The sequence below is a fragment of the Notamacropus eugenii genome, chromosome 2 (assembly GCF_028372415.1).
Source record: "Notamacropus eugenii isolate mMacEug1 chromosome 2, mMacEug1.pri_v2, whole genome shotgun sequence".
Taxonomy (NCBI): Eukaryota; Metazoa; Chordata; class Mammalia; order Diprotodontia; family Macropodidae; genus Notamacropus; species Notamacropus eugenii.
In genome coordinates this window covers 30,410,847-30,424,937 of record NC_092873.1, presented here as the reverse complement: position 1 = coordinate 30,424,937, position 14,091 = coordinate 30,410,847, and the positions used below count along the sequence as shown (strand labels likewise).

The 14,091-nt window shown below is 36.2% G+C and overlaps 1 protein-coding gene across 1 annotated transcript in view; it reads right to left on the bottom strand.

The window, feature by feature from the left end:
• Positions 1-1,320: 1,320 nt before the first annotated feature.
• Positions 1,321-14,091, bottom strand: part of LOC140522575 (uncharacterized) — a gene marked incomplete at its 5' end in the record, with an annotated part of 59,856 nt that continues 47,085 nt past the window's right edge. The window contains 5 exons of the mRNA XM_072637964.1: positions 1,321-1,598; positions 2,976-3,021; positions 4,274-4,377; positions 4,657-6,714; positions 8,627-8,739. Coding sequence (XP_072494065.1) covers positions 6,579-6,714; positions 8,627-8,739 — 249 coding nt within the window. The remainder of the gene's footprint in view (positions 1,599-2,975; positions 3,022-4,273; positions 4,378-4,656; positions 6,715-8,626; positions 8,740-14,091) is intronic.

Here is a 14,091-nt window from a genome sequence, read left to right as displayed (position 1 = left end):
CTTCTCAATTCCCGTGGCTGAAATAAGGTACACCTGGAGTCCTGGTGTTGGTGCTTATGGGTTTCACTCCCTCTGGGGTTCAGGATCTCCTCCTGGTTCTCTGAGCTTGGCCATCTGGGACAGCCACAGCAACGGGGTGTCTCCTTATGATTTTCCTAGTCCTTTGAACTAGGAGACTGTTCATCCCTTCAACTGATCCCACTAATTCCAGGACTTTTCCTGGAGAAGTATTCTCTGGGTTATTGAAAGTCAACAAGGGGAGTGTCCAAACACTTACAGATCACTCTGCTATCTTAGCTCCCAGAAGGTCAGGTGAGTGACTTACATTTTATCTGTGGGCTTATAGTCTCAGGAGGAGCTGACGTTACCTGAGTTTCCGTGCTTCTCTCTCCCTCAGTTCTGCTGCACTCCTGTCTTTAACTGATATGTTTGAGAATCTGCACTGCTGTTTCTGCTTCAATCTGCCCCTGAGGTTCCTGCTGGTATGGCCTGTGCGCTCTGGGCTCTCCCGGTTCTGTGTAACAGATCCTTCTTGTCTACCTTCTGGCCAGTCCTGGACTGGAAATCTGCCACATTCCTGTCTGCCAGTGGATTCTGTCACTCTGAAATTTGTTGGGATAATCTTTTTTAGTGATATGTGAAGAAAGTTGGGGTAGAAGTTAGGTGAGTACGTAGTCTCACTCCATCACCTTGACTACACCCCCCTCCCCACTTATTCTGTTTTTGTGGGGTTTTGTTTTGCGGGGAATAGGGAAGAAGAGAGCAGAAAGATTTCAGCAGAAAACTCGAAAAGAATTTTTATAACTAGTGTTTGTGATCAAGTCCTCATTTCTAAAATGTATAGAAAAAGAAGTCGAATTTACATGAACAGAAGTCATTCCTTAAGTGGCGAATGTTCAAAGGGTATGAACAGGCAGTTTTCAGAGAAAGAAATTAAAGCTATTCATAGTCATATGGAAAAATGTTCCAAATCACTATTGATTAGAGAGAGGCCAGTCAAAACAGCTCTGAGGGAGCCTCTGTTGATCCACTGAGATGTTCGCAATCAGCAGCAGGCTGATGATAGATGTCAGCCCAGGCTTCTCCAGCAACGACAAAATTGAAGAAAAAGACATCTGTAAGTAAGCTCGTCCTCATCTTCAGTTAAAATTCGCAATTAGTTTAGCAATTGTATATCAATAATTAGTAAAACTGCCTATCTTTTGTTAATTTCTTAAATAGAAAACACATTACAGCCTTTAAAGAGAGATGACTAAAGTATTTTAGTCAATTTAGCGGTTTCTAGAGTACTAGTAACAATTAACAACTTGGGGGAGAGTATTACAAATATAAAGAAATAGAAGTTTTTAATAAACAGTTGTACATACATATGAATACAAATATATACACATTGTACATATTCAAACGACACAACATATTTTAAAATACATTAGGAGTTTTTCACATTCATATTCTTAGTGGAAAATCATTACACATTATTAAACATAGTTCATTACACAAATGAACATTATTTCTTCCTTTCAAGTGAGCATTATTCTGGATCTTGATTTGGCTTTGGCATTCTGGAGGATTTATCCACCGATCCTATTGGAGAAGTCCTTCAAGATATAAAAAAAAAGTTCATCAGTAGCTGGTGGAAAAAGTAGGAAGAACAATTCACATCATACACGTGTGTGTGTGTGTGTGTATCTGTGTACACACAACATATTTATGTATGTGTGCAATTTTTAAATTTTGCTTGGAAGAAATGATTCATGTGAAAAAATTCTGCATGCGAGAAGCATGAAAACGGTCAATGGTCCAACGTTTCCTGAACACTTTGAAGTCAAATGACTTTACCATGGTGTCATGGGTAGCATATATCATCGGATAGGGAGGACATGAACTCAAGTTTACCTGGAAACCACCTACTGTACAGAGTTGTATGAAAACTCAAGTCAGATCATGTCTGCACAATGCTTTGAAAAGTTAAAAGTGCTTTCATAATGTCAGTAACTATGATTACACTTAAGATGTGTGTTGATTTTGGAAGAATTCATCAAATTGTTAATGTAATACTGCTTTGTCATCCTTTGCAAAAATTACTATGAGAAGTACAATTATAAATATGTTCGTGGCGATCTGTTTACTTATGGTCACAATGAGCTCGATTTCCTACTTAATTAGCATAACGAATTGCTTGACTTTTACCTTTGAGCTCACAATCCAACCAACCAGGACAATTGTTTCATTTGACTATTTGAGGAAAATGCGAACCGCACTTCCATTTACCTACAATTTCTATTTTTTGCTTAAATTGTTAGCAAGGGTTTCAGTATGAATATTGCTTTATTCTTTCAGGAGTCTTGGTCACTGGACAACCAGTATAACTTAAGATTCTAACACTTCAACTGATATTCGTAGATGGTTTTTGAGTTGTGGGATTCTTAGTATGTTTTCCTCCTCTCATGACCCTCCTCTGTAAAATCACAGTAGAATCACAGAATTAAATAAAATAATAGAATTTCAGAAATGAATATGAGTTTAATGGCACTCTAGGCCAAACAAACCTTGAACAGCAATTTTGATTGCATTCTCATAAAGTCACTGAATAATTTCATATCTGAAGATCAGAAGGCACTACATAGAATTGAGGACCGATCGTTCTTCTGTTTCATGGGATGCTGTGGCCAAAAACTGCATTACCTACTGACCAGTCTTCAGGATCTAAGTCACTCTGTAATTGGCCAGCCTTGTCTTCTGGAAACAGCCACAAGGTGGCTCGTGCTTATTCTAGCCTATTGGAAAAAAATCTGCTAGCTTATTGGAAAGAACCTGTTAAATCACCGGCATAGAAGAATCCAAGGTTACTTCAAAGTGATGAAGAAGAGTGAGATGACACTGAAGCAACAACTTTGTGAGAGAGTTCCAGCATATTTAAAAATCAGGTATAACATCAAATCATAACATTTTATCTGTGAGCAATTTGGACATACCATCGTTAAGTTCCCTAGTTAATCTTTCTTCCTACTCCTTCTGCATCTGAAATAACATTAAAATGCAAGTCAGAACGATGACCTACATGAGGAATAGCGAACTCTAGATAATACACAGAACTCAAAATCTCTTAAGAAGGGGAAACCAGATTGTTGATCAAGGAGCTGAAGAAATAAGAACACATGTATAGATCTTACACCAAAAGATTCAGTGAAACTAGCAAAAAAGTAATGAAGATGAGGTGATTCTCAAAGCAAAAGAGTAAATATAATTCCTGTCTATGTACAAGTAAAACAAAGTGGCCAACTGATGGTCAAGAAGGAGACTTTCACGTGGCATATTTTACTCAAAATTGCAAAACTACTGCTTTTCAAAATGAATATTTTCATTCAAGTCTTCACAGGGAAGACAGGTTTATTAAGTAACATTCATGTTTCCTTATCATATCTAAATGATGCACTTGTTGACCTCAAAAGTTTAATCCTTTCATCTTTATGAATAGATCGATTCATTCAATATCTACATTTTTGGGGCATTTTAGCAGTGTCATCAAAAAATCTAAACATTTGCTGGATTAAATGTGGACTGTATAACATTTAGCTTGCTAGTACTGGGAGGTCCTTAGAAATGGGCATATTTTCCAAAGGGAAAGATGTCATAGACATCCAATATCTCGTAAACTTCTAACCCTAGTTGAAGAAAGTCTTTATACAAATATGAACTAAAAAAACTGAGTTAGGAAATAATTCTTCATAGTACATGTGATCGCTTTGTAAAAAAATTTCTCTGTGATATTGGGGAAAAAAAGAGGGTGCGTTCCTGTGGGTAAGGTTTTTTGTGTTTATGTAGTTGTTTAAGAAGGTCTGAAAAAAAAAAACCAGAAAAATCACAGGTAGACTGTATTTTCAGTGTTAAGATGCCATTGCCATGGGAAAGTAAATAGGAGGAGATCAAGCCTCTCTTTAAGTACTTTCTGGTGGGGAAATAGTATTCCATGTAAAGAATAATTATATGAATGCCACTTGTCAAGGTTACATAAATTGAGTAAAACTAGGTATAACTATTTCTGAGAAGTTCACCAACGATAGTGGTAGATCTAAAAAAAAAATTTTAATGCTCAAGATTTAACACTTCAAAATATTATTAGGTAAAAGGACAAGATTTAGTAGATCATTTTAATATCTCACAAAAATCAATATGACGCATTCAAATATCTAACCAGGTAATTTAACGAAGATTAATTACTTTAGATTATAGCTTTAATATAAAGGAAGACAAAAAATTCCAAATGACTAACCTTTGCCAAGAAAGCATCCACACTCCTTTGTGAAGATTTTTGGTTTCCAGTATATTAAATTTCACGAGTTGTTGTCTCATCTCAGCTAGCCTCTCCTTAGTACTCTGAACATTTCAAAGCACAAAAATGATTAGAATTTTTCGTAAATGTTTGGTGTTTTTTTTTATTACTGCTATCATTATTGTGTGACTTTTGCAAGAAACTACTGAAAAGAATTAAAGTATGTAGGCTATTAAAGTTTTTCCATAATTGAGTTATTTCCATTAAGATCCTTTCCCAGTAAATGATATTAAAAAAAATTGAGTCAAGAAAAAGGTTTTCATACTGTCCTCGGAAATTAAAAAACCAAACAGATACGTGTAAATCTGAGATTCCTTACTAACCTGATTTTAAAGAAACCGTCAAACTTGCATTCCATAAATTGATATTGGAAATTAGTGGGTTGGTTTTCAGGGTAGCAAATCTGGGTGATTATCCCAGGCAGTGCTTGTGCAGTCTTTCTCCCAGGATTCAAGTAGCACCAAATGAGTCAGGGATGCAGTCTCTTGAGGGGAAAGGAGGTGACTCAGCCGAGGCTAAAATATATTCCTGAGGCTCTGAACTTTATAGGCAGCCTATAATACCTACTAACCATTGTCACCAGTATTTATAGCAAGGAAGATTGCTCCAAACCTTTTTCATGAAGAAATAGTGTCTTCTGGCTGTCCAAAACTCTAATCTAAAACCTCCTGCAATATTTGCTTTCTATCCCTTCCCCTCCAATAAATTCCTTAGATGAGTTTTCATCTGTATAGAAACTGAAGGGATTAGACAGTAGGGCAATTGAGGGACCCAGTTTGACTTGCTCTGGGTTAATAGGATGTCCCTGCATTCTTCAGTTCTGCTTGTCACCATTGGGAGAAGATTATTTACAAAGCGTTACATATTTCTGTAGTCCTTTCATACATTTCCAGAAATAATTTAGACCTTGAAGTGTTGTCATTCAATGAAATGAGAATGATATTCTAATATTCAAAATATCTGCTTCATCCTAGAAGGACTAATCTGTAGTGGACAGTAAAAAGAAAAATATGGTATACTTAAAATAATTTAATACGATTATATATTTATTGAGAACTGAAAGGGATCTCAGAAGCCTCCTAATCAAGCATGCTCATTTCAAAGATGAAAAAAAAAACACCTGAGGTCTCGGAAAGTTAAGTGACTTGTTGAAGGTCATAAGCATCAAAGGCAAGATGTGAAGTCATATCCTCTGTCTCTACAACAAGAGCACCATTTTGCTAATGTACCACACTGCATTCCTTTCTACTTAGTTAACATTAAAAAAAATTTTTGGTTTACCTATATGTGCCAAAATATAGAATCTCTACAGCTAATACTGATTTCCTAATGAAGACATCTATTTGTGCATCAAGAATTTGTTAAAAATCAACATGGAGAGCTTTGAAAGCAATCTGAGAAGTTGATGGACCATTTTAAGTGTCTCTGTTTGGGCTTATAGTTGCTTCACACCCCTCTGGGAAACAACATCTCCTTTTTCATATTCTCACCCTCTTTTTGTATTACTTTATTAAAATACTGACTTTATTTCACATGTATACTTCTGTCTCCCCACCATTTCCATTTGTCTGACCACCACTACAACCATGCCCTAAAATAACATTCAATATACACTTAAATGAAGCAAAGGGTGGAGTTCCATCTTTGAAAACTAAACACGCATTTTGGACAACACATTCTTGGCAACGTAATCTGGATGACATATTTCAGACTGGGTAGGGAAAGTTCTCACTCTGCATTAGAAAAGGACAGCCAGATATCAACTGTTACAGAAATAAGAAGGAAAATTTTAACAAACTGTTCAAACTTATTTTCTTAAAGAGATTTCCTCCACAGCCCGAGATCTTGAATAGCCTCCTGATCAGACATCCAGAAGCAATTCTTTACATAGTGGATGAATTTGCCTTCCACTTTTGGTAGGGAACTACCCTTTTCAATGCTTATGTTCATTTTTGCTTTAATATCCTCTCGAGGAGTAGGTCCTGTGATAGTCTTGGGAGTCTTGTCCTGCTTTCTGAAGGATTCTTGACCTTTTGGTTTTGTTGTGGACGGCTTTGAATCTTTTCCATTTTGATTTCATTTTTGTGCATTTTTTTGCTGCAACATCACCAACAGATTTCTTCTCTGGAAGAAGATGCAGAATCAGATGATGAAGAGGAAGATGTTATGAAAGTCTTAAATATGTCTGGCAAACAATGTGCTCCGGGAGTTGCTAGCAAGATTCCACAGAGAAAATAAAACTGTCTCAAGAAGATGAAGATGATGATGAAGAAGGTGATGATGATGAAGATGATGATAGCTTTGAAGATGAGGAAAGTGAAGAAAAGATCGCTTCATATTCTCTTAATTTATTGTTTGTTGTTATACACAGGCTTTTATATCTGTGAGAATGAACAGAAAAATTTAGTGAAACTTTTTATAATTTAAATATTATACAAAAAAGTCTTATTTTTGATCCACTCCCTTAAATTATTTTCAGTCATAGAAGGGAAAATAAATCCGTAAAGAGTTCTTGACGTCACCCAACTCAACGGACAGTATTTTGTTAACTAAAGCAGAGAAACAGACGCCTCACTAATCGCTTCATTCATCCTCAGATCCTGACTAACATAACTTCATTGTAGAATATTCGCTAAATGATCATTGGTTATGCTGTCATATTTGCAGAAAAAGGGATACCTTCCAGTAATACATTTATTTTGAAAAACAGATATTTTGCAGTAATGTGTTGTGCCTTGGTCATTTTAATTGTAGATCTCTGTAAAGTAGTTGGTGAAGTATTCAACGGTCTCAGTCCACAAAACACTAATAATGTCATTTAATATTAGAATACAAAATTTCATTTAAAATGTTCCTTTAGTGATGTAAATATAGGAAGTCCCTAACTTGAAAAGTCAATTGGATCCCAAAAGTTACTCTCTGAATTGACTGGTTGGAACAGGGAATGCATTTGGAGCTAGTACTCCAAAAAGGAGTTCAATAGAAGCCCGCCAAAACCTAATTTAACCATAACACAACTGAATTACTGTCGTGGAAAATGCATGATGATTTAGAAACTCTCCTCCGCCAATGAAATGGCAGCCTCTAGCCTGTGGTCAGAGGATCTTACATCTCAACAGTGATAGGCTTTTGCCCTGTTCAATTAAAATTCATCTATTGTAACTCAATTAGAAATCATTAAATGCTTATGCTTAAAGGTTGTGATGGAATACAAAATTTAGACAGACCCTGGTTCATGCTTTCATTCAAGTGAAATGTAAGATATATGTGTAGATAACTGAGATATAGAACAAAATGTAAGAGCTTTGGGGGAGTGTAAGAGATATTTTGATGTCAAATCTGATGATAAAGGTCATTCATCATCAACAACAGAGATCAGAATAGGCCGCAAGGAAGAGGTGGACTTGGGGGATGATGAGTGCAGAGGGCATGGGTGAATATCACAGGCACAGGGCAGAGATGGGAAAGCACAGGGCATGTTTTCAAGGAGAGAGAATAGTACAGTTTCACAGCACCTTACGTTGTAGAAGAGGGAATAACATAATTTAAGTGTGGAAAGGCAGGCTGCTGCCACATTCTGAAGGGCCTTCATTTCCAGGGCAAGATATTTTGTAGGGTCTAGCTCAAAAGTCATATCCTTAATGGAATGTTGCTGATCCTACAATGTCAGAAGAAGCCTATGTCTCCTTCAGTCTCTGACTTCATTTTCTTCGGAAAAATCTTAAGCACTTACCTCATTCTTATTTGAACATCTTATTTGAGTCCCTACGTTACCTCTTTTACTAGAATCACCTTCAAAGCAGGAACTGCTTAAATCATCCACCTCTGTCCCTCCAGAGACAAATACATTACTTCATATGCAACAGATATTGAATAATACTTTTTGAATGAGTGGCAAATGAACAAAATGAAGTAAACAATGAAGGAAATAAATTAGGATGGAAAACCTAGAGACTTACCTGACAGAAACATTTATGTGCAGAAACAGTATATTTAACAAGAGACTGTCAAATGCTGTATAGTATAATTCTAGAAAACACACTTTAAGGTACAAGTGCTATACAGAATTTTACTATAGCTTCAAAGTCGCAGGGCAGAAGGCTTGTTTTCCAGCAGTAATTTAGTGAATAAAATGAAAGTGAAAAACTCTTTCTTCACTTCGAGTTATACATATTGTAATTGTTGATGCAATGGTTAATACATAAAATGAATTTGTACTTAGGATGTAACAAAATAATTAAGTCCTTGCTTACTTAATGTTTGGATGAAAAAGCCTACAAAAAGGAGTCTTACCCACTGAGCTCTTTCTCTAATTCTTCATTTCTCTTCAGTTCTCGTTCTAGACGATTTTCCAGGGACTGATTTAATTCAGTGAGTTTCTTCAACTTTTCCCTTTCAGTATAAGGCTGTAAAAATATTTTTACAGAGAAAAATGTTACAACTCAACTGACATTTCTAAAGAGGATGCTTTTCATCAATTCCAGATACAACTGTAAATGTTAGTTAAAGCATAGTTTGTAAAACCCAAACAAATATAATGAGATTTGAAAACGATTCATCTTACTTTAAACAACAAAGCTTTCCTGAGATTTCACAACAAACTCTTTCTTTTTTTTTAAATCAATGAAAGTTCTCATTTGATTTCAATAAAAGTATTACCTATACTAATAATATTAATAAATTTAAAAATGGTAGAAATGCATAGTATGAATAGAAAGGGGGTCAAGTTTTCCAACATACAACACCGTGGTGGAACGCTGGCTTTTCTCCTTTCTCTAGAGCCAATGGAAAAGTTCCCTTCATCTTCATTCCGCCTCAGTGTTGGCGCAACTGGCCCATGTTGTAAGCATTCCTGTGCTGAGATGTCTATATATGTATTCTCAGGTAAGACTGGAAAACTACTCTCCAAATCTCTTTCTACTTGACTACGTGAGATGCAACCCGTCAATTGGTTTAGATTATGAGCCAGGTAATCTTTTCTGTGGTACACAGGAAAAAGAACCCTCCTCATTCTTCTGAATTCTGCTGCCCTTTCTAGATTCACTCCTATTTCTCATCTTTGCTTCCACACTTCTCCACTGAATGATTACAACAGCTGCCATTTCTTCATCTCTTATTCCTATTTCATTCGTCTATTTACCTAGGATTGTTCACTTATTTATTTCATATGTACTGTGATTTAATTGGTATGCGGAATTCTCAGTGAAAAATTCCATCTCTCAATGCAAGGAATTCCTGCCCTCAACCTGCAATTGAGAATCTGCAACTCTAAGAGTCTTGGCGAATGACTTCGAGTACCCAGAGGTTACAAGGCTGGCCCAGGTTCACACCGTCATTTATGTAAGTGTTGGAAATCTGTATTACCTTCCCACTACCTAAAATGCATTCCCAATAGGCACAAGTTCTCTCTGCCAAAATCTTTTTTCTAAGTCCATGACTTCACTGAAACATAGGATTCTCTTGCTCTTATCTGATTTGTCATTTATTATCCTTTCACAGTGTTTGTCTTTCCTCTTCTATCTCATGACTACCACTTTAGTCTTGGACTAGTACCGCAAAGAGAGGATTAAAAATTGAGGGGGGTGGATATTTTAATCCAACTTTCTCATTTTCCACATTGGGAAACAAGCACAACGATATTGTCACTCGCCTGTGGTTTAATTAAAACCAAAAGGACTACAGGGTCTTTCTGTTCTAGTTTTACCCCTACACCAAACCTTTCTACAAGATGCTAAGTAAATCGTTATAAAACACTGTTTAGATCATATAGGGACTGCTATGTATGGGCCAGGAGATTGAGGCTAAAATTCTCTGCCTTCTTTCGTCTAAAATCTGACCTCATTCTTTTTTCCCCAACTTTTACTTCTAGTTTCTTTACAGCAACCCTCCTCACCCTCCTGTGCTTCTTCTAGTTTCCTGGACTTTACTGCACATCTGTCCTGTTGATCCCTTCCCATATCTCAAAGGGAACTCATATTTCTAACCTTTCTTCAAAACTTTTCTTGGTATCTTGCAACAATGATCCTTGCCTTCACCATATTCTTGGATATTTTGTTCGGCAGCACACAGAGAGTATGCCATTCTTGTTAGTTTTGAAATTTTGTACCATCACTCACTTACATCTTTTATTATTTCAGTATCTATCGGTGATATATTGTGTAAGAATATAGCAGGAATTCAATAAATACTTTTTCACCGTAGATTTACAAGAGCTGACTAGGCTAGAAGTAAGGAGCAACAACTGCAGTAAACTCGCTTACGATCGTCAGAGTGTTAGAGCAAAAAGGGGCCCTAGTGTTGAGCTAGTTCATCATTTTAGAAACGAGGAATCTGAAGCCTAAAGACAGAAAACCATTTGTCAAAGTCATATGGATGGCAAGGTCCTGAGGCAGGGCTCAAAATCTGGGAAAAAGGCACTTTCAGGTGTAGGTTTTATACGTGTGTGTGTATGTGTCTGTGTGTGTGTGTGTGTGTGTGTATGCAAAACATAAATTGAATTTACCTATTTGTCACTTGTTCCAGTAGAGTTGCTAAGTCAGTAAATTTGCATTGAGTAGTATTTTGTGTTGAGAAGAGCAGGACTGGATTAAATACCATCTGCTCTAATCTCCAGCTATAGTGATCTCTACTTTTTATAAATACTTACATGCTTACAATTCAGTTAGCAATTGTTAATATGCTACCACGTATTACAAAGGAACTTCCTATATTTTGCGCTGGCATCCCAGAGAGAATGCACATTCTTCAAGGAGAGAGGACATGTCTTCCACATAATTTTGGTAACCCAATCTGCACCTATCATAGGGTAATTTACATAATTGGCATTCACTAATTGCTGTCCGTCCTTCGTTGACAAAGAAGACCATGCCATCAGAGAAATAATGACATGATTTGCACTTCACTCTGTTTTTTTGAGTGAGGGAGAACTGTGCAGGTCACCAGCCTCATTTCTCCTCCAAAGTCGTCTGAATCCAGTGACCAGATATTCATCAGTATGACTGGAGATGACCCAAGATGAGGCAATTGGTGTTAAGTGACTTGCCCAAGGTCACACAGTTAATGAGTCTCAAGTGCCTGAGGTGAGATTTGAACTCAGGTCCTCCTGACTCCTGCACTGGTGCACTATCCACTGCACCACCTAGCTGCCCTTCATTCACGAGTGAATGAAGTGTTGAACCACAAAGAAATAGTCATTTGGATCAAGTATCTTATAGTGGAAATTGTCAGGGAAATTAGAAAAGCAATGGCTTCAGTTTGCCCTGAATTGCAGTTAACTGTGCTAATTCATATTGCTAAAGATGGACTCTAACTTATTGCTTCCTAGCTATATATTCTAGGGCTCACTTCACACCTAGTTTCTTGACTGCAGCCTGATGCCAAAAGCTTTTGAAGGTTAATATTTTAATCAATATGGGTTAAAAAGAAGATGAGGCAAAGAAAGAGAATGAGTGGCAGGGGAGGTAATTGGGAAACAAAACTTATTTCATTCCAATACTGTCTTCTGAAACTTAGAAAAATTTCTCAAGCATAAAAATATGAAAGAAAAGAAGTTTGCTGAAGAATGAGATTGGATCTCACGTTTATTTCTTAGATAAGACAAGTATACTGAAGCTAATCAAGTAAGAGAACACTTTTGTAACATTAGGAGGAACTTATCAAAATGTGGGAGGCAATGATTATTTGCATATAATGGACATTTGCCTTTACGTTTTCAGAGCAGAGAAACAAGAATTTATTAAGTGCCTACTATGTGCCAAGCACCATGCAAACACTTTTACAATTATAATCATTTGATCCTCACAACAACCCTGGGAAACAGAAGCTTTTATAATCCTCATTTTATAGTTGAGGAAAGTAAGCAAGATTAAGTGACTTGCATAGGATCAGATATATAAGGATCTGAGGTCACATGTGAAGTCAGGACTTTCTAACCCCACACCCAATATTCTATCCATTTTTCCCTCAAGGTACGTCTAAGCAGAGAAAAAGCTCATCATCAAAACCTATTTTGGGCCACTTTGGCATAGATTTCGATGACTTTACCATCGGTAATGGGTACTCGCTTGAAAATGTGTTTTGGAGCATATGAGAAATATCCATTTCTGTACTTTTTGGCTGGTGTAATGAAGAATGCCACACCTGTCACTGCCTATAAGTGTGAGACAGCAACTGATGATGGAAAAATATATTCCATAGTAATAAAGGGAACACTTTAGGAGAATTTGACTGAAACTCTTCTATGCTTAACGTTGCTTTCATTCTAATGATTTTTAATAATAACAATAAAATGATTTAATGCTAAATTTCTATTTGCCCTTCGGGAACTCTGGGAAATTGAAAATTTATAAAAAGTCAGACTAGAAATTCTCAAAGTGCTTTAGTCCAAATATCACCTTGGAGAAATTTTAATTTCAGTCAAAACTTCAGCTCATGGCAAAGTCAACAAATAGATACTTAGTTTTCTTCTTCCTCTTCTTCCTCTTCATTTTCTTCTACTTTTGTTCCTCTTCTTCCTCTTACTATTCTTCTCCTTTATCTTCTTCTTTTACTGCTACTACTACTACTACTGCTACTACTACTACCATTTCTAGTGCTACACTATCACCATTTCCACTACTATTACTCCTAGTACAATAATAACAATTACTTCTACTACCTACATGCTGTGAAAAGGAAGTTCTATCGAAAATAATGGAGTATAAAAAATCCCTGTCCTCATGAAATTACAATCTAGTTGGGTAAACAAGACTTAGACACAGGAAATGATAGTTTGAGAACAGATGTGAACATCATAAGAAAATAAATATAGAGTTAAATACTAACCTATATGTTGACAATGAAAAAGTGGAGCTCAGAAGATTAAGAAATCAATAGGGCTGAAAAGTCACAACAGACTTGTGGCAAAAGAATGATAAGTTTGGAATTCAAAAGCTTCTTGGAGGTGAAGGTGGGTAGGCAGCCTACATGGGGAGGTGTAACTAATCAAGAACAAAAACATGATGAAGTTAGGGAGATGGGAATCAACAGGGTGAGATCAGTTTGATTTAGAGGATAATTATGAGAATATCCATCTAATTACTTTAATTCTCAATTTCAGTTTGCATGCATAATTTCCATATTTACAAATTGTGAAGAAATATCATTTTCCATTTTTTCGAGGAGTAGTTTCAATAAAAGCATACAAATAACTTCTACTTCACAGAGCTGTTTTGGAGATTAAATGAGAAAATGAATGTAAAGGGCTTTCTAAATATAAAGTCGGATAGAAATGAAAAATACTTCCTTCGTTGTGTCAGGATGGATAAACAAAATTGTCAACCCCATAAAAAGTGAATAATATTACTAAAATTTCAGTGTACAAATGGTGGAGGTTATAGGTTTTGTTCTGTCAGTTTAAATGAAAGGCACAGGGTTCATAAAATATGTAATATTGGTGAAAAAAGAAATATCACGCTGAACACATTTTTCATAAATGGGAAGTTACTGATTTTTTGCATGCACACTTTGTTTTTGGCTTCATCTCTTTCCTTCGGTAGTTTTTTTCTCAACTTCAAAATCATTTCGAGCAAATGATGTAACCTCTAGTGAAGTGTCGGTTTTGTGTTGTTCTTTTAAGAAATCAGCAAGTTCTTCTTGCCTTCGTACTGTAGTCTGATGGAGATATGTCCAAATAATTTCTCTTACTGACTTCATGAATCAATATCAGCTCATATAAAATGAATATACCTACAAAATTAGTTGATATCAATATTCTCACA